This window comes from Leguminivora glycinivorella, chromosome 17 (assembly GCF_023078275.1).
Source record: "Leguminivora glycinivorella isolate SPB_JAAS2020 chromosome 17, LegGlyc_1.1, whole genome shotgun sequence".
NCBI lineage: Eukaryota > Metazoa > Arthropoda > Insecta > Lepidoptera > Tortricidae > Leguminivora > Leguminivora glycinivorella.
In genome coordinates, this window is record NC_062987.1 from 20,554,710 (window position 1) to 20,570,145 (window position 15,436).

Consider the following 15,436-nt stretch of genomic DNA (forward strand, 5'->3'; position numbering starts at 1 on the left):
TTATCATTACCATCACCGTCATCATCATTATCACCATCATAATCATCAACACCATAATAATTATTTTAACCAACACCATCGCCATTATCATTACCATCACCGTCATCATCATCATCACCATCATAATCATCAACACCATAATAATTATTTTGACCAACACCATCGCCATCATCGTTACCATCATCATCACCGTCATCACCATCATCATCATCATCTCCAACGGCTCGAATCTGATCATCGTTTAGTCAGGCCTACGTCACTCGCTCGCGGTCGCGCGAGTACCTACATGCTAGCCGTTCATTCGAATGAACAAGTGCCCGAGGGGCGCCACGCGCCCGCCTGTGTAGCCGCGTCGCGTGGCACGTACCTACTATTTTTCTGAGTTTTACGTAGTAACTTATTAGTATTAAGACCGGTTGCATGAAACCGTCTGTCACCGTTAAAGCGTTCGCTAAATTTTATTGTACACTGAGAGAAATTTGCATTGTGAATTTAACAAGTTCGACTTGTTGCGGTTTATCCGTTTGAATCAGCCAAACGTATGTTTAAAACAATATGTGTCAGGTTGTTTTTATAAAATCGACTTGTTGATTCAAATATATTGCCGATTCAAATGACAAGTAGCTTGTTGTTTGAACCAAAGAGCACGTAGGCGCTATTTTAACCAAAAAACTTGTTGAACGAACATGAAAACTGGTTGTATTTTCTCTCAGTGTATGGGAAGTTCCATAGACGTCTGCTGCGTGACGATGATGTGTCTGTCAAATATGGTTGATGCAACCGGCCCTTAGTTAAATAAAGCGTTACGTAGGTATTTGTCGTTTTGCGGGCAAGGGAAAGGATCTGTTACGTTAGTAACATTAATAATCTGTGGTTTAGGCTCAGTAGTACGACCGGACCTACTTCCTCATATCATACCTTATTTGTCAAAACTAGGTGCCTCGTTGGCCTGGCGGGGAGTGTTAGAAGCGCACCTTGGCGAACTCCGCGAGCAACAAGGATGGCACTTTAATGAGCGGGACAGAAAGAAAAGGCGCGCCCTAGTCACCGAAGCTGAGATGAACGTTCGGCGCCATACGCGTTAGTTACAATCTGGCAAAAAATAGAAAGTAATAGGGGCGCCACTGTGTATGTAACTATGTAACCCGTTTTGCACGTGGCAACTATTTTGACAAATTGAAAACAACTAGGGAACAAATCAAATTATTTTATTGAATATTTTTTGATTTATTCTTTTTTCAAGTAGTCACACTACTATATATAAATTAGTAGCGGCCCGCCCCGGCTTTGCATGGGTACTATACATACATGTAAACCTTCCTCTACAATCACTCTATCTATTAAAAAAACCGCATCAAAATCCGTTGCGTAGTTTTAAAGATTTAAGCATACATAGGGACATAGGGACAGAGAAAGGTACTTTGTTTTATACTATGTACTGATAAATTGAAATAGATATCATACACGAAAGAAAAAACGACAAGGCCCACTGGTGGCCGAGCCGGGAATCGAACTCGTAGTTATATAGATGGCAGCACCATCTCTCTCGCTATATCGTAATCCTGCAAAGGATTCATATAGGAGATGCAAGCACTAATTGCTCGCCCTTAGAGTTGGTCAAAAGGCGCCTAGCCTTATCAGAGATAACATACACTAGAGACATTTCGTCAGGTACCACGGGGCGGGTGGTCTAGTGGTAAAGCCGTTAGCCGCGTAAGCTGAAGACCCGGGTTCGATTCCCGGATCGGCCACCAGTGGGCCTTGTCATTTTTTCTTTCGTGTATGATGTCGATTTGACAAACTCCCTTCGGTCGTGTTTTAATTTATCGCCACTCGTTCCGAAGTTCCTCTTCTCCGCACTTGTATCGTAATTTATTTCTCACGTGAGTTTAACATCGTTTTTTAATACGGTTATTTTACCAAATGTGTTTTCTTTTTCAGTATCTCACGACGCCAAAGTGGTATCGCTTCCCTTCATAGATTCGATATCGCAGAAGCCCAAGTTTCTACCACTAGCTGTGCCCAAGGACTTAGCTCATAGGTATGTACCATATATCAAAGACATATCGTCACTACTTTAAAAAAAAAACTTGTATCTTCGTCTGTCAATGAAAAGAAAATTGTAGTAAGTATGTATGAAATGCATATAGACTTACTGCGTTTTAACTTTGAGGAGCAGCGTGAGATACGAGATTTTTTCAAAGTAGTGACGATATGTAACTTCGTATAGACAGCTACAGTCTAGGAAACTAACCTAACCACAAAATTAAAATTTTGAAGAAACTCCCGACCGCGACATAGTAGACCGAGTTTGATGAAACATGGCTAAGAACACTTCCGACTAACTCAGCTTTCAGACAAGAAAAAACTCTAAATCGGTTCATCCATTCGGGAGCTACTATGCCACAGAAACACACACAGACAGACAGACAGACACGTCAAACTTATAACACCCCGTCGTTTTTGCGTCGGGGGTTAAAAAACGAACCTCAGTACCATATATTGGGTTGGTAAGAAAGTAATGAGCGATCGATTGAATTCCACATAAAATAAAAAGAGAGTTCTAGAATCTTCTAAGGTCGAAAGTATATAAAGGGCGAGTCGCACAGTTTCTCGTCAGTCATTCACTAGCTGTCGCCGAGCTAATATAAGGAAGAAAATTGACGAATTAAAAGTGCATGTAAGGCATTGCTTAATATATGAATTTCAGTCTGGCCATTCAGCCGCCGAAGCAGTGCGTAATATATGTCAGCGTGTTGCTCCTGAAGTTGTGTCTGAGGCCACGGCGACACGATGGTTCCAGCGGTTTCGTAGTGGCGAATTTTCATTATCAGATCAACCTAAGTCTGGTCGACCGGTGAAGATTGATGTAGCCAAATTAAAAACCTTAATTGAAGGAGATCCGAGGCTAACGAGTCGTACTCTTACTACCGAGTTAGGCTGCTCTCATGTCACCATAGAAACACATTTACACGAGTTGGGAAAAAACTACAAATACAGTGTTTGGATACCGCACGAACTTGATAGAGATCAACTAAACCGCCGTGCCGATATCTGCATACAACTTCTGTCTTTTCGCCGCACATTCAACTGGTTGGACCATCTTATCACTGGAGATGAAAAATGGGTCTTATATATAAATCACACACGCAAACGTCAGTGGCTAGCTCCAAACGAAAAAGGAATAGAGGCACCAAAAACAGAGCCTCACCCGAAAAAAGTTATGCTGTCCGTTTGGTGGGATATTCATGGTACTCGTATTATTCACTGGGAACTCCTACCAAGTGGAATGACTGTTACCGCATCAGTATACTGTAATCAGCTTGAAAATTTAAACCAAAAAATGTGTCAGAATCGTCCACAGCATGCTAAAGTTTTTTTCTTACACGACAATGCTCGCCCACACATTGCAAAAGTGACTCGGCTAAAGCTTTTGGAGCTAGGTTGGAAAGTGATACCTCATCCACCGTACTCTCCAGACTTGGCACCTACGGATTACGCATTGTTCAGATCGCTAAGCAATGCCTTGAATGAAAAAAAGTTCGATGATCAAGCCCATCTACGACCGTACGTAGCTAAGTTTTTTGAATCTAAACCTAAGAACTTCTTCGCCGATGCTATTCATTCTTTACCAGAACGATGGAGACAAGTAGTAGATAACGAAGGCCGTTTTATTTTTGATAAATGATTAAAATAATAAATTAAATAAAAATTACAATATTGGTTATGATTCGCTCATTACTTTCTTACCAACCCAATAGAAATAGGTACGGTGGCCTAGATGGCGTTAGCGTTACACCTTTGGGGAACGCTCGGCTCAATCTCGCTAATATTAATATCTGATATTTTTAACACGTATCAAGCTAAGAATATGGGCCAAATTGTCAAATCTGAGGTTTAAAAGTTTTGAGCTTGTGTCGAGAGATGGCAGTCTATGCACTGATTACACATTTTACTTTGACAATAACTCTCTATAATACTTGATCCTCTTTGCATATACACCGTGTTTTTATTGCTTTCCGTTAAATTCAACACGTAGCTAGGTTCATTATCAGGAACCACCCTGTATAACACTTTTAGTTAAATTGGCAACATTTTTTTAGAGTAATATTCAAGTTAGTGTCAAGTGATTGACGGCACATGTCAAAACAAATAACATTAGGAAGTGGTAAAGGCTGTCACACACGTGTTCAGTAATTATTTTTATTTTTTTAATAACTCAATAACCGTAAGAGTTAAGACGCTAGTTTCTTAGAGAAATTAGTAGTAGTAGTAGTAGTAGTAATCACTTTATTTTGTACAACAGTTTATATACAATTTGTAGGTATAGAGATAAGGGATCTCTTCCAGCTAACTTTGGAGTAGATTATGTTGTGTATGTATGTGTGTGTGTGTGAGAGTAAATTGTGTAGTATAGTATTTGATCTAATGAACCTTCCCTTAAAGTTAACGGAATTCAATAAAAACAGGGTGTGCTCTGATGTCAAATCGCATGAAACTCACATGTAAAATTTACAGTGTTCACAAGCGTATGATTTTGCTATTTCTGACACTTCATATCCTTCCAGAATAATCCGTTTCAACGGTGACCCGTCTTCCTGGTGGATCGGGCAGATACTCAAATACATCCTGAAGCCGCGGCTCAGTATGCAGAAAGCTATCAATGAAACTATAGCTAAGATGAACTTCAACACTCCTATAGTAGGGTAAGTGAAATATGCAAAGCAGAGAAAACCTGTTAAGTAACATAAGTAATAAAACTATGGAAACGGATTAAATCGCGTACAATGAATTTACAATTCATCCCGACGTTTCGAACACTTTACAGCGTTCGTGGTCAACGGGTGACTGTGGAAAAATTACAATGTGCAAAAGCTATGAAAAATTACAATATGCAAGAAATATTAAGGAACCATGACCATAAATAATATATCCGTTTTTTTTCACGGTTTTTTTTTCGTTTTTTTCAAGCCAGAAAAAAAAACCGTTTTTTTGCAACTCTAGTTATGTTCTAAGAACAAATTAAATTACTTTCATAGAAAATATTTTAACTTGTTATTTTAAGTAGTAACACTACTATTATGTTCTAAACATTAAATAAATGTCATATACAAAGAAAAAGTGACCAAAGCCTCCAGTACTCCGAGCTGGAACCGAACCAGCGTACTCCGCTTACCACTGCTTAGCACACTGGAGGCTTTGGTCACTTTTTCTTTGTATATGACATTAGGGTGGTCCACATTTGTATGGAAGAAAAATAAATATGACTAATTCTTTCTCCACATGGTTCCCTTTGTTCTATTATGAATTAGTAGTTTATGTACCAAATTTTAACCCATTTGCTCATTATTTACAGGTCGCTCAAGATACATTTAAAATTGGATATCTCCTATAATAAAAACCAAAATAATTAAAACATTGCAAACTGCCCGGTTCATGTTTTATTTAGCTCTAATGAAATAGGGAAAAATATAATTAAACCATTAAAATACCTCCATGTAAGATTTTTTCTTTAGTCAAGTTCATTTCATACATTTCAGTATGGCATTATTGCTTTATTTTGAGCGACCTCTAAATAAAGTCTGATTGTTCTCAAAATTGGTTGACATGATTTTAATAAGTTTTCGTGTAGAAATAACCATGTGGAGCTCAAACAATAAAAAAAATTTTTTTTTGGACCACCCTAATATGACATTTATTTAATGTTTATTTCTAGTTATGTTACTATATGCTAGTTTCTCACGTTTTAATGCTATTTCAGAGTACACATAAGAAGAACGGACAAAGTTGGCACAGAAGCCGCCTTCCACCACATTCATGAATATATGTCGCACGTGAAGAGCTACTACGACCGGCTCGAGTTGACGCAACATGTCGGCATCAGGCGGGTTTATCTCGCCACCGACGACGCTAATGTGAGTACACTGTAGTCAATCAATCAATCAATCAATTATTTATTCGTGATAACTACAAAATACACAAGTAAGAAAACAGAAACAGCAAATAAAAGAAATTAAACATATAAGTTACCACGAAATGGTCCCGACTCAGCATAAAATGCTAACCCGAGGGTCAGCGCTGGTCTTCCGTCGGGACCAGATAGTCAGATTAGTCAGCTGCCGCTGCGTTGGCTGACATTTATTAGTCAGTTAAACATAGTAATTTAGCCTTCCAAACATGGTTACTATACTCTGGCACACCCATATTGTCAGCTTAAACATGGTGACTATACTCTGTGTGAAGTGGCTCATCCACTTTGTTATAAACATGGTGACTATACTATACTCTGGCACACCCACTTTGTCAGTAGAATACGCAACTTAACTGAGCAACTATAGTCATCTAGACACGGTAACACTCTGTCGCACCCACTTTGTCATAAACATGGTAACTATACTATACTCTGGCACACCCATTTGGTCAGCTTAAACATTGTAACTATACTCTGGCGCACCCGTTTTGTCAGTGGAATAGGCAAATTAGAAGAGTTGTTGCTCAAACAACTATAACTATACTCTGGCACAAGCCATATTGTCAGTAGAACACAGTGGGTATATGACCGGTCTTCCACCACATTCATGAATATATGTCGCACGTGAAGAGCTACTACGACCGGCTCGAGTTGACGCAACATGTCGGCATCAGGCGGGTTTATCTCGCCACCGACGACGCTAATGTGAGTACACTGTAGTCAGATTAGTCAGCTGCCGCTGCGTTGGCTGACATTTATTAGTCAGTTAAACATAGTAATTTAGCCTTCCAAACATGGTTACTATACTCTGGCACACCCATATTGTCAGCTTAAACATGGTGACTATACTCTGTGTGAAGTGGCTCATCCACTTTGTTATAAACATGGTGACTATACTATACTCTGGCACACCCACTTTGTCAGTAGAATACGCAACTTAACTGAGCAACTATAGTCATCTAGACACGGTAACACTCTGTCGCACCCACTTTGTCATAAACATGGTAACTATACTATACTCTGGCACACCCATTTGGTCAGCTTAAACATTGTAACTATACTCTGGCGCACCCGTTTTGTCAGTGGAATAGGCAAATTAGAAGAGTTTTTGCTCAAACAACTATAACTATACTCTGGCACAAGCCATATTGTCAGTAGAACACAGTGGGTATATGACCGGTCTTCCACCACATTCATGAATATATGTCGCACGTGAAGAGCTACTACGACCGGCTCGAGTTGACGCAACATGTCGGCATCAGGCGGGTTTATCTCGCCACCGACGACGCTAATGTGAGTACACTGTAGTCAGATTAGTCAGCTGCCGCTGCGTTGGCTGACATTTATTAGTCAGTTAAACATAGTAATTTAGCCTTCCAAACATGGTTACTATACTCTGGCACACCCATATTGTCAGCTTAAACATGGTAACTATACTTTAACATACTTTCTTTGTCAGCTGAAGCATGACAACTAAGTATACTCCGTGTGAAGTGGCGCATCCACTTTGTCATAAACATGGTAACTATACTATACTCTGGCACACCCACTTGGTCAGCTTAAACATTGTAACTATATATTTTTTTCTACAGGTCCTAGAAGACGCCCGTAAAAAATACCCAAATTACGAGTTTTTGGGCGACCCTACGATCGCCAAAACTGCGGCCACGCATCGGCGATACACCCCTGTGTCACTCACAGGACTGTTGGTTGATTTACACATGCTGTCTATGTGTGATTACCTCGTCTGTACCTTCAGTAGTCAGGTATATAATCATTAATATTTCTATCGACGTTTGCATACGAGGATAGGTATAGCAGTAGGGTTCCCTCTATTTGGCATACCTTTAATTGTCCAAATTATGCCTAATTATGCCATAACAGACTATGCGAAAGGTGAATTATGTCAATGTAGATTATGCCAAAAAGAATTGATTGTAAAATTATGCCAAAACAAGGGGAACCATAACTAATATTCCTTCGTCTATCCGTTTTAATTGTCACTGATAGAGGCATTACTTTTATACGAGTATTATATATATATATATATATATATATATTGTGTCGGAGAGAAACTGGATATTCAAATTGTAGCGCAGCGCGCGAAGAGTTTACGTCACACCCAACCAGTTGTCCCCACTTCGTGCGCTAGGACGGGGTCGGGATACCTGCGACCCAGCACTCTGTAGTGAGGTCACAGTCATAGCAGCGTCATGTCATACACCCACACATAGATAGATAACCTTTAAAGATCATGAAATTAACAATAAGATATGCTATCAAGTACAATCATAACCTTTGAAATATGAACACATACTATCATGAAATAGATACCATGATAACTCCCACATTAATTGATAATTAGATAATACCCTAGCATATAAACCTGATGTATCTTCAAATAAAGATACAGAAATTCCCTGAGTTTTGACTTGTCATTACCTCAATAACACTCCTACATTTCATGGCGACCCTGCCAGTCGGGCTGCCCGAGCACTTGCTGGCGGACCATGCTAGAGACAAGAGGTCTTAGAGCTACCTCGAAACTTTCTTGTTAATGTAAAATTGAAAGTGTTTAAAATACATCGTTGATTGCCTACTATCGTCGTCGTCTTAATCCTCGATCTACGCCCTGGGGGGTACCATGACGTGCTAAAGCCGTTCAGTTTAGGTTGAGAGAGAGGGACGGAGCTATGTAACTGCTATAGCTGTGTCCCTTTCTCTCAACCTAAACTGAACGTCTTTAGTACGTCATGGTAACCCCCCTGATGTCTGAAGATGGTGGCAATCCTGACCTCTCCCTGTCATATGATATGTATATCGTTGTCTGAGTACCCACAACACAAGCCTTGAGCTTACCATGGGAATCAGTCCAAATGTGTAAGAAGTCCTGTAATATATATATTTTTTTATTCCAGGTGGGCCGCGTAGCATACGAGATGATGCAAGCGAACCGCGTCGACGCGTCGGACAGTTTCTTCTCACTAGACGACATTTATTACTTCGGCGGGCAGAACGCTCACGACCGAGCGGCCATCATGCCGCATGAACCGAGTAACAACCAGGAGATCGCTGTACAGGTACGTACATTATTGTTCATGTTAATTATACTAAAACAGGTCACTGATGATTTTATCCTTGGATCGATCGACATATCTCACATTCATCGGGAGCTCGCAAAAATTTATGGTAGCTAATTAAATAAAGGCGGGCGAAGGCCTTTACCCGAAAGGGGTCTTAACCAAATATTTAGGCTATAGAAAAAAAAAAAAAAAAACAATAGTACCTAACTTACAACTTTTTTCTCATTTTTTAAATATTTTCGTATCGCTTTGGTTATGGAATAAATGGGCTTTTTATTTTATTTATTTATTTAATTAAATAAATAAATATTGGGGACACCTTACACAGATCAGTTCAGCCCCAAACTGCCCAAACTAAGCAACGCTTGTACTATGGGTGCGGTAAGTGCTATAATTACGAGTGAGAACATTGAATCAGTTTATATACTCGGGGACTTTAATGCTCACCCGGGCGAGCCCTTCTACTTCGAACTGGTATCGTTTTGCGACGAGGAGAAATGGATATGTGCGGACGTTGATAGGCTGGGCGTTCAGTCAGGATCGTATACGTTCGTCAGTGAGGCTCACGGTTCACGGCGTTGGCTGGATCATTGTTTAGTATCGAATAATGTCACGTTAGATACTATTAGAAATGTATATGTTAAGCTTGATGTCATGTGGTCAGATCACTACCCGCTTATAATTGAATGTAACTTTAATGTGCTAAACATGAAGTCATGTTACAAAAACGTGTCCAATAAGGTAATCTGGGGAAACAGAAATGCGAAACAAATTGAAATATACAAAGACAAATGTAACGAGCGTTTGGGCTGTATAGACTTACCTGGTCAGTTGTGTCAATGTTATAGGTCTTATAAATTATGTTCGATAGCTGAGCATAAAACAGTTATTGATAAATTATATAATGAAGTAATCGAAGCCCTTAAATGTTCGGCTGTCAATAGCAATTATATTCAGCCAATTAGGAAAAATAAAATAATCATAGGCTGGAATAGGTACGTCCGCGAGGCTCACGGGGAGGCCCGGCATAGGTTTCAGGACTGGGTGTGGTATAATCGTCCTACTTCTGGTCCAGTATACGATGCTATGATGGAGAGCAGGAGGATATTTAAATCACGCTTAAAATGGTGTCAAAAAAATGAGGAGCAAATTAAATTTGATAAATTGGCATCGTTGCACACGAAAAAGGATTTTAAACAGTTCTGGAAATGTACAAACAGTATGAGTACCAAACCGGGTCTTCCCGTGAGCATCGATGGAGTTAGTGATCCCATTCAAATAGCTAACATGTTTAAACAGCACTTCTTAGTTGAATCGCCATTGGGGCCTTCATGTTCGGAGCTCGAGGATGAGACCAGTGAGCCTTTTACTGCAGGCGTAGAGATAACAGCTCAGGATGTAGCTATGGTTATAAAGAACATGTCTAAAGGCAAGTCCCCGGGCCATGATGGGCTCAGCCTCGAACATCTACAACATGCTGGCCCTCATTTACCTCGTGTTCTGGCTTTGCTGTTCACGTTGTGCCTGGGACACTCTTATTTGCCGACTGAGCTTATGAAAACAATAGTAGTACCAATTGTAAAAAACAAAACTGGAAACACATCGGATAAAACAAACTACAGACCGATCTCGCTGGCCACAATTGTAGCGAAAGTGCTAGACGGTCTGCTTAATACACAGTTAGATAAGTACGTACAGCTGCACGATAACCAGTTTGGTTTCCGGCCGGGACTCTCAACGGAAAGTGCGATACTGTGTCTAAAGCAGACTGTCAAGTACTACACTGAACGAAACACACCAGTGTATGCGTGTTTCCTGGACCTATCGAAGGCTTTTGACCTGGTCAGATACGATATACTGTGGGATAAATTAGGGACTATGAAAGTTCCTCAGGAACTCTTATCCATTTTTAAATTCTGGTATAGAGGACAGGTCAATAGCGTTCGATGGGCGGGGGCGCTGTCGGAACCATATAGGTTGCAGTGTGGGGTCAGGCAGGGCGGTTTGACCTCACCAAAGCTCTTCAACTTATATGTGAACGCACTAATTGAGGAGCTCAGCAGTACTCGTATCGGATGCCACGTGGAAGGCATAAACGTAAATAACATTAGCTACGCTGATGATATGGTGCTGCTGAGCGCGTCACCTTGTGGTCTCGCTAAACTGATCGCGACCTGTGAGCGGTACGCTATTGCGCATGGGCTAAAGTACAATGCCTCGAAAAGTGAGCTCATGGTGTTTGGAGTTAGAGGAAGTGTTTGCCAAAAGTACCAACCTTAAAGCTGAATGGCAATCCACTGATACTAGTCAATCAATTTAAATACTTAGGGCATATCATCACCTCTGACCTCAAGGACGATGTCGACGTCGAAAGGGAGCGCAGGGCGCTGGCTGTTCGAGCGAACATGATTGCCCGCAGGTTTCAGCGTAGCTCAAGTGCGGTAAAGATAACCTTATTCCGAGCATTTTGTACCTCATTTTACACTTGTAGCCTGTGGGTGAACTACACACAGAAACAGTACAGCGCCCTGCGTGTACAATATAACAATGCCTTCAGGGTGCTGATGGGGCTGCCTCGCTATTGCAGCGCATCGTTAATGTTCGCGGAGGCACGAGTAGACAGCTTTTCTGCCACCATGCGCAAACGCGCCGCGTCGCTGATCGGAAGGGTGAAGGCCAGCACCAACAGCATCCTGGCAATGTTTGCAAGCAGGTTGGATGGGGCGTGTCTGAATCACTGCAGTGCGCTCCATATGAAATATAATTAAGTAATACTAACACGTAGATTTAAGATAATTATGTACCTACTCACTAACCTTAATGTTTAATTTTATTTGTGCAATTTAAATTTTATTGTTATTTATTGTTGTTAATTTTATTGTGATTATTTGTGATATTTTATGTGTGTACCGAAATTGTATGATCCCAGTTGGTCGAAATAAAGTCATTTTAATTTTAATTTTTAAGGGACGATATACGGACGTAGTTACGCAGAAACGTTCCAACCCATCTGAAATTGTCACTGAAATGATAGACTTTAGACGACCGGTCTGGCTCAGTCGGTAGTGACCCTGCCTGCTAAGCCGCGGTCCTGGGTTCGAATCCCGGTAAGGGCATTTATTTGTGTGATGAGCACAGATATTTGTTCCTGAGTCATGGATGTATCCTATGTATATAAGTATGTATTTATCTATTTAAGTATTATATGTATATCGTCGCTTAGTACCTATAGAACAAGCTTTGCTTAGTTTGGGGCTAAGTTGATCTGTGTAAGGTGTCCCCAATATTTATTATTTATTTATTTATTATTACTTTTGTTTTTCATACAAGGTCTAAAACTTAATGACAATTTCACTTGGATTGGAACGTTTCTGCGTAACTACGTCCAATTACATACTTAAATAGATAAATGCATAGCTTCAGCTCAAATGCTCAGCTTCGTTTAACGCAGTGGATCGAAATATTGTCATATTTCTTTCTGATCGGAGTACAGAATTTTATAATTTTAGATAACTTGTATAAATTATTCTCCCACGTTGTTTCAGGTTGGAGATCTAATAGGCATCGCCGGCAACCACTGGAACGGTTTCGGGCGAGGCACCAATAGGAGAACAAATATGGTAAGTAACACGTTTGACGTGTGAAAAACACAGTATCGATGCCAAAGACATATATTTAACTCCGTATAGACAGATAAAGTTTAAGAAAAAAATGTACCTCAGTACCATACAGAAAAAGGAACGGTGGCCTAGATGGCATTACACCTTCGGGGTACGCGCCGCTAGATGGCGCTAATATTAATATTTGACATTTTAAAACATATCAAGCTAAGAATATGGGCCAAATTGTCAAAATTGAGGTTCAATAGTTTCAAGCCTGTGTCAAGAGACGGAAGTCAATAGTTTCAAGCCTGTGTCAGTAACTCAATCTATAATACTTGATCCTCTTTGATCGATGCCCACTTGGCATGGTTTGAATCTGTCACGTCACTATACCCTTACGAATTTAGAGTGAGAAATATAGGTTAGGTGGATTTTAAACCCCTGAAGATATAAATAAGTTTAGCTATAGTATATGAGGGAGACTACCTACTATGTTTAAGTTAATCAAAAAACGAAATGGTATGAAAAATTAGCACCTGCTGTTAATAGCCAAGAAAGTGGTGAAAATTTTAAGTAAACGTATGTTTCATGTTTCAGAACGGACTTGTCCCGTGGTACAAGACGGCGGAACACCTCGTGCTGTACCCCTTCCCCGAGTACAAACACGTGCCCCTCCACGACACGCGGCAGGGGGACTTATAGACCACACTGTAGTAGACAATATCGCTAACTGTGTAGGCACAGTAGGAACAAAAATGTCCCTTTACACTTGTAGATCGTGCTAGTAGACTATTACATGATCTATCTCTTTCTGGATACTAGAGTATCCAATATAAAGATATAAGACAGTAGTAACTCTTCTAACAAACGTACGCCGCGCGGTTTCTATGTGTGCGCGCCGCACAGGCAACACATGTAAGCGGATAAAAAATATTCTTTCTCGTTCACTCTTATCCGCTTACATGTGTTGCGTGCGAACACAGCACACATACATACCGTGCGGCGTAAATTTGTTAGAAGAGTTATTACTGGTCTTATACTAGCCAATATAGCCAACTGCATTTAAGAGCAGGGTACGTAGCCGAATGGCACAAACGCTCACGAAACGAAACGCTCGTAGATATCTATCTCTATCACTCTTGCGTGTTGGCGCGACAGAGCCAGACTACCTTTCGCGGCGTTTCGTTTTCGTTTCGCGTCGGAGAAATGCCATTCGGCTACGGGGCCAGGTGAGGAAAGTTGGTCATGGCATTTATCGCGCGACCATGCTTGCCTACCTGTGATTTGCGCTTTGCTTGTATACAAACATGTCCGTCTACACAACTCCCGGCAGGGGGATTTATAGACTACACAATAGTACCCAATTCTCCTGGCGATACCTTATACTTTATCCAATGGTGAATTTTAGTACTACAACAATGGTTCAAGAGCAGAATCATTACGTGGTAAAAAATAGCCAATCATATTGTCATTTTAGTATCGGAAATTTTTACCTAAGAATAAAATCAGGCTCAAGAACTTACACTGCCGTTTTAAGAAACACAAGGTTTGACAAAAATGATAAACCTTATTTTTCATGTACGATTTGTCAAAATAGTCGATATTGTACATTATAAGTACGTACGACGTTTTTAGTACAGATGGCCCTTTGAAGATTCGAACTGACATATATTATAATGAACCACTTCTCGCACTAGTGCGTAAAAAAAACATCATCTGTACTGAAAAATACATTTAGGTCATGAAGTAAGCCATGTTAACTCATTCAATAGGTGGATGATAATAATATATGGGCATTTATAACCAACTTTGACTACGTTTCACTAAGATTTTTTTTTATTATTAGAAATGGGCTTACTCTTGGCCACAGACTAGCCAAAGGCAAAGACGTGGCCTACGATGGAGTGAGCTCGCCCAGAAGATGCCTGTTCACTCTTGATTTGAAGGTTGCCGGGTTATATGAGCTCGGAAATATCTATACATTCTGAGGAAAATACAGTAATTTTTGGAAATTTTACCATATTTTTTTCAAGGCTCAAGAAAATCCTACTCGAAGCGGTCGGTAGCAATAGGCGAGACGACTAAAAAAAACTACCATTTAATCAGTCAGTTGGATCATAAAAAAAAATTTGGACACATTTTTTCTTTTTTCTCGTAAACGAAAAATGACGACGGTACAGTGCGTTAAGTTTCGTGTGACGTCACGCCTAGGTACCTACAATGTTTACCTAAAAGTGACGTCACAAGCCCCCACTCCGGAAGTTTGATGCCCTGTATCTTTGTATTTTTTCATTAACTAGATAAACAGAAAAATATCTGTTCTGTATTTTTAGACGATCTAACTGACGGACTAAACAGAGTACCATTTTTTTATATATTGTTATGACGGATTTTGAACTTTATATAACAGCCAATAAAGGGTAACAGCCGATTTTACTTCATACTCAGTATCTAGACTAATAAATGAAGGTAAATATTCCTTATACCGGATCCCCTACTATATGTTAGCTTGTTCCAAAATAGGTCCCCAATATAAAACCTGCACGTGCAATGTTTATTAGGCCTAGATATGACCCCTATGATTTCCATATATTATACATCTTGTTATACTGGAACCATAGTTTATGTACATAATTTAAAACATGAGAAACCGTAGAGGAAGGTAGAGTTGTAACTCCATTCGTCAGTAAATGTGAGTTATTTGTATAGGCATTGGTGACATCTAGCGACAATCACGCGTCAACTAGCGTAAATTATCAGTACTGCTACTTGTCAATAGA

At 40.1% G+C, this 15,436-nt stretch overlaps 1 protein-coding gene across 1 annotated transcript in view; it reads left to right on the forward strand.

Annotated features, from left to right (window-relative positions):
* Window positions 1–15,436, forward strand: part of LOC125235167 (alpha-(1,6)-fucosyltransferase) — a 61,668-nt gene extending 46,232 nt beyond the window's left edge. The window contains exons 7-13 of the mRNA XM_048141622.1: window positions 1,942–2,041; window positions 4,569–4,706; window positions 5,762–5,915; window positions 7,564–7,737; window positions 8,890–9,051; window positions 12,600–12,674; window positions 13,254–15,436. Coding sequence (XP_047997579.1) covers window positions 1,942–2,041; window positions 4,569–4,706; window positions 5,762–5,915; window positions 7,564–7,737; window positions 8,890–9,051; window positions 12,600–12,674; window positions 13,254–13,358 — 908 coding nt within the window. The 3' untranslated portion in view covers window positions 13,359–15,436. The remainder of the gene's footprint in view (window positions 1–1,941; window positions 2,042–4,568; window positions 4,707–5,761; window positions 5,916–7,563; window positions 7,738–8,889; window positions 9,052–12,599; window positions 12,675–13,253) is intronic.